Source organism: Mastomys coucha, unplaced genomic scaffold (genome assembly GCF_008632895.1).
Source record: "Mastomys coucha isolate ucsf_1 unplaced genomic scaffold, UCSF_Mcou_1 pScaffold12, whole genome shotgun sequence".
NCBI classification, from domain to species: domain Eukaryota; kingdom Metazoa; phylum Chordata; class Mammalia; order Rodentia; family Muridae; genus Mastomys; species Mastomys coucha.
In genome coordinates this window covers 36,633,643-36,639,393 of record NW_022196894.1, presented here as the reverse complement: position 1 = coordinate 36,639,393, position 5,751 = coordinate 36,633,643, and the positions used below count along the sequence as shown (strand labels likewise).

The 5,751-nt window shown below is 49.2% G+C and overlaps 1 protein-coding gene across 1 annotated transcript in view; it reads left to right on the top strand.

Moving 5' to 3' along the window:
* The first annotated feature begins 4,078 nt into the window (after positions 1-4,078).
* The window catches only part of Arhgap31 (Rho GTPase activating protein 31), a 115,419-nt gene continuing 113,746 nt past the window's right edge, over positions 4,079-5,751 (top strand). The window contains exon 1 of the mRNA XM_031363872.1: positions 4,079-4,955. Coding sequence (XP_031219732.1) covers positions 4,856-4,955 — 100 coding nt within the window. The 5' untranslated portion in view covers positions 4,079-4,855. The remainder of the gene's footprint in view (positions 4,956-5,751) is intronic.

The following is a 5,751-nucleotide window of genomic DNA, read 5'->3' as shown; positions in this document are numbered from 1 at the left end:
GTGAGGAATCCAGCAGAGAGGAAGCAGAGGCTGAAGGAGGCAACAGAACCAAACCAGACTTACAGAACTAAGTGAGGAGCAAGTTTCTATCCTGAGAACTCCTCTATTCCATGAAGAATGGGTATCCTACGCGAAGACACAATTATCTCAAGTGTTGAGGGACCAGAAGGCATCTCTAGACCCTTGGGGCAGACCTGCCAAGCTTCTGGGCCACTCTTGTAGAACAGCCCAGCTATTTTTCCTCTCTGGGCCACTGATCAAAGGCCTTCGGGGCCAAATGAACCCAAATTCAGAGTGAGAGTCTAAGGCTGGGTAGACCCTGTGCAAGTTCAGATGTGGACTGTGTAGGTTCTGATGTGGGCATAATAACAATTCAGCAGGGTCATTTGGCTCCCCTTCTGGCCTCTTGAAATCTCTTCTCAGTACTTGACTAGGAAGGAAGTGTCCCGCTGCTCTCTGGCAGTCTCCGGTGCCCATGGTGGAGTGGGACAAGGGAGTTCTGTGCTCACTCACAGGGTCTGAAATGCTAAAGGCTCACTTAATGCCAAACTGCATGGGGCGAATGTTGCACTGTTTGGTTTTTTGTTTTTTTTTTTTTTTTTTTTTTTTTTTTTTTAAACATCCAGGGGAACACAGAAGAACTCCAGACCATTTAGCTTCTTATAAAACAGTATGGTAGTCAATGTAAAGATACTAGAGAGTAAGTAAAATATTAGACATTTTAACTTCTGAAATGATTTCCAATAATATATGTAGATAACCCCTCTGCCACGAGTCACTTTCTATTCATTTTACATTTTACAAGAACATTTCTCCCATGAAAGTTCTGATACAGCCCTGGATGTGCTGGGAGGCGGGTTGAATTTTACCCAGTTCTTAAGAACTTGATGTGGCCGTTGACTCTACCTTCCGACATCTTGACTTCTAACATCTACGTGTGTGTGCTTGTATGTGTCTGTGTGTGTATGTGCACGCGCACGCACTTGAGAGTGTGTGCATATGTGTGTGGGCATGTGTGTTGCAGGCATATGTGGATGAGAGATCATTTTTTGTTTGGTTTTTCATTTCTTTTTCATTCATTTATTCTCTCATATATTATAACCCAACTTCAGTTTCCCCTCCCTTCCTCTGCCCCCCTCCATTCCTCCCTCCACTGAAGGGAAACAGAGTACAGAAGGCCTCCCAGGGATAGCAAGGAATAGTGGCATATCATGTGAGCGAGATCATTTGTAACCTAGTCTTTTACTAACATTTCTCTTTCCTTCCACCCTTTCTATCCCCAATATCCTAATTACTTACTTTTTCAGGAGGGAAAGCAGAGCAACACACATAGCTCTCACCCTGAGTAACACGGCTCTCCAAGTCTTGAATCCATAAGAACTAGGTAGGCAGGCGCATAGACAGACTACTCCATACCACTTTAAAAAAAAAAAAAAAAGATGTATTTATTTTAAGTATGTGAGTACACTGTCAATGTCTTCAGACAAAACCAGAAGAGGGCACCAGATCCCATTACAGATGGTTGTGAGCCACCATGTGGTTGCTGGGAACTGAACTCAGGACCTCTAGTAGAGCAGTCAGTACTTTTAACCACTGAGCCATCTTTCCAGCCCTCCATAGTGCTTTTGAAATGGAGGAGACCCTTTTAAATCCCTTCACTCTCATTCCCAGCACCATTCCTGTTTGCTCTTGTAAGTCCTGTTAGAAGCAGCCCTAGCTTTCAGAGTCACAGAGACGGCAGGGCACTGAGTGACAGCCAGGATGGAGAGCTGATCCGTTTCCGGTTCCCTTTCTCTTATAGAGTTCTTCATCTCGTGCTTTGTTAGGGATTGATAATGTGCCTTCTGCAGCTTGCACGCCCTCTATGATAGCTTGGTCCACCTCACCTGGACCGTGAGAGGCAACGGTTTGTAACCTAAGCTTAAGTGCCATGCACAGGGAGTGCTGTGATGGAGCCCGGACGCCAGCTCTCTGAAGCTGACTTACCCCAGTCATCCTCTCTTCTCTATTGGCCTCAGAACCTTGGAGTATGGAGGACCAGGGAAGTCACAAGCCACTGTCCTAGAAGAACTTCCCTAGCAGTCGATCTCACCCCCAGATACCATCTGAGCACCTTTTAAAAACAGGGACAGCTGGAGGCAAGGAGAGAAAGAAGCAGGGAAGAAGTGCACCTGGCTAGACAACAAGCAGACATTCTGGGACCTGAGAGCATGAAATCCAGATCATGGACGAGGAGTCTTAGGAGAGAGAGCACTGAATTGGCCACCTGGAGAGGAAGATGAATGGTGAAGTTGCCAATACTCAACCTAGTTGTATGGGCAAACTGGGTAAAGGCTGTGACCACAAGTGATGCTCAGGCCTATCAATACTGGATGCCTGGAACCTGTTTACAAATGGCAGAGAAGACTGAGTTCCTTGGCAACGAAGAAAGCTGATGGCATTGCTGGTAGCCATCAGTCCTCAGTAAGAATAGGTAGGAAGATCATAAGCAACCGCAGAATTGTTCAAATGTGGGTCTCGATAAGAGAGAGAGAGAACCTGAGAGCTCTCGCTGAAGTAAACCACTAAGCAAACGTTCACAGAGACCATTACAGTTCCAGGAAGAGCTGATTCTCTAGAAGTAAAAAGAGAAATAAGCCATTATATTAAGTAATCCAAGCAGCTTACAGGATGTTTAGGAATTGCCGCCCTAGCCATTGGAAACAGAGAGTTATTGATAGATTCTGAGCAAGCAAGCCCATAAACAACAGTCGTGCTTCAGGAGGACCCATCAGGCTTCTAGTATGTAGGGAGGAAGAGGTCAGAGGAGCTTAGATTAGCAAATGGTGTGTGTGTGTGTGTGAGGGGGGTGTCCTAACCATAGAAGAGTAGGTGTTTGCTACAGAGGAGGCCTGACCATGAAGAACCCCAATTGAGAGGCATTGTGAAGGATATGTCCTTTTGAGGTTGGTCTACTTTGGAAGGAGGAGGAGAGAGATCAATGAGTCAGTAGTTACTTGACTGTGTTTCATCAAGATGACTGACCCTGTGGTGGTGTCACTGAGAAAAACAGGAAAGTGGAAGTAGGGAGAGCTTGGAACTGGGCAGGGACTCCAGGGACTCCAGAGGCCAGACGGGTCCAAAAGCTGGAAGACAGGCAGAGGTGGCTCCAAACCGGAAGGCTCGTCTCTAAAGACAGCTGCCTTGTCTTAGCATCTGCACTCCTTGCTATATGAGAACACACTTGTGGTATAACCAGAGAGTTTCCTTCCCACAGGACACAACAGAAACCCAGATTTCTTATGGAGAAATATCTTAATTCTTTAGTGTTGGCTAATAATTTTTTTTTTAAAGAATATGTTCCAAACAAAACACATCTGTAGGCCAGATTTTGGTAGGCTGGCTATCAGGTTATGTCTGGACATAGAGAGAAGGTCAGAGTTCAAAGTCTATAAACTGACTTTCAAGAGGAACCAGTCACTAAAATACGATGCATAATACTTTTGCCAGCTATATGAATGGCCCTGCCCTTCAAGCCTATATATGGATTTGAATGTATGCAGGAAGTTTAATCTAATCTTTGAGTTGTAAAGGCACAAGACTTTAAGTGTTCGCTGTGTGCTGAGTACACACGAGTCAAGGAATTCCAACTAAGGGAAGGAAAAACATGCCGGCCTGAAAGCACACGCCTCAAGCTTTAAAACAATCTGGGAGACTGGCAAAATGTCAGAGCCCCTTAAATCTTGGTTTCTTTGCTCACATCTCTTGCATTTAGCAAGATCGGTGTGTGTGGTGTCTGTGTGTGTGTGTGTGTGTGTGTGTGTGTGTGTGTGTGTGTGTGTGTGCCTGAACTTGAATTTGTAACTAGTAATATAACTTCCTGGGCAGTGGTTACAAAGCTGCACCTCTCTCTTTCGCCCGAGGGTATCCTAACCTCAGCGTGGGAGAGGAGACGTCTGGGCTTCAGGGACCGCAGACCTAGGCAAAGAGAGAAGGGAGTGGCCAACGTAAAGGCTCCGCGGGTCAGGTTTCTGGAATCCCAGTCTTTGTTACTGTCACTACTACACTTAAAGTGTTGGTGGAGGAGAAAGGCAGACACTGAAATAGAAAGTGTCAGGACAGGGACAGCAAGGAAGATAAACTCCGTGAGCACCCATCCCGAGCCCTCCCTGAAGAGTCCGGCGCCGCCTCCTGCGCTGTGCAAAGAGCCTGACTGGCGGCAGGAAGCGGGCGGGCGGCCGCCGCTCCTCTCGAGGCCGATTTCCTCCGGGGCGGCCCTGGGCGATACTCTGGACTCGCAGAGCCACCTCGGGAGAGCGCGATCTCTCCCCTAGCCCGCGTGGCTCAACCCACCCACTTACTTCCTTCGATCGCGCGCGCGCGCGCACACACACACACACACACACACACACACACACACACTCAGAGCTGCCAAAAATTTCCAACCTCCGCCCCCCTCCCGAGCTGACTTCCTTCCAGCGCTTCCTGAGCTGGACGATCCTGGGATTTGTAAGACAGGAAAAAAGGGACGGCGCGAGGGCGGGCGAGGGGACGGGATGCTGGCTGCTCGCGGTCCTCCAGCGCTCTGAAGGCAGAGCGCGGGCCTAGGGCGGAGCACACTCACCCCGGGGCGGTCCCCTAACCGCCACCGCGCCCCGGTCCCGGCTCCTCGCAAGGCTCTAGCGGAGAAGCGCGGGGAGACGCTGCGGGAGCCGGAGCAAGGAGGTGACACTCGCCCGGGGCGGTGCACGGCCCGATCTGCGCGCCCATGCCGACCCGCGGGGCCGCTCTGCCCCGGTGACCCGACCCCCAAACCCTCATCAGCGGAGTGGAGCAGAGAGCGCAGACGGAGGGGCAGCCTCTGTGGGACTAACTCATGAAGAACAAGGGTGCCAAGCAGAAGCTGAAACGAAAGGGAGCCGCCAGTGCGTTTGGATGTGACCTGACGGAGTATCTGGAAAGCTCGGGACAGGATGGTAATGTACCCCCTACCCCTTTTTGTTGTTGTTTAAGAGCGATGGATTTCGCTTGGGCTGTGCTGGATGCAGTTCACAAGTTAATGTGTTCCAGGCTCGTGCTCTCATTGTACTTTAATAGAAAAAAAAGAAAGAAAGAAAAGAAAAGAAAAGAAAAAGTACCCGGTTCTTAACTACAACGCCTCCACGCCCCAGTGCAGGAGCTGGGTCTGTCCTTCCAACGTGTCACAGGAGCGAGCGGTTGATGAGCAGTGGTGTAGTTGTGGCGTTTACTGGCCATTCCTGAGGTTGAACCCCCGGGAGGGAGGCTCGGGTCTTAAACTTTGAGAGTTGGAAGGGAAAGATGAGGGGGTGACTGACTGACGTGTGGGGAATCGTCATCAGTAGGTTTCTCTGGATGTATCACTGTGACCATCTTAAATGTGCCTCCTGTACTGTAGGGTTTCACTGGCTCACATCCTTTTTTATTACTATGGTAGGAGGCAGTGTAGTGGGGGTGGGGTGGGGAATCCTGGCTGGGGGAGTGGTTGCACAAACATTTTCTGTATTTCTGAGTTGATGCCAAATATACAGTATCTCACCACCCCCACCTCCGACCCTGCCCCACCCCCACCCCCACCACTAGACCCTTTACCTCCTCCTGGCTTTTCAGAGGGACGTTTGGTGTGTCCTTCGAGCAGTGTGTTGTAAAAAGGACAGAGGGCCTCAGCTTTAAAATAGTTTAGGATACAGAAGACTGTCTCCCTTTTTGAAGTCAGCTTGGAAAAAAAAAAAAAGCAGCCAGAGACAACAGTTT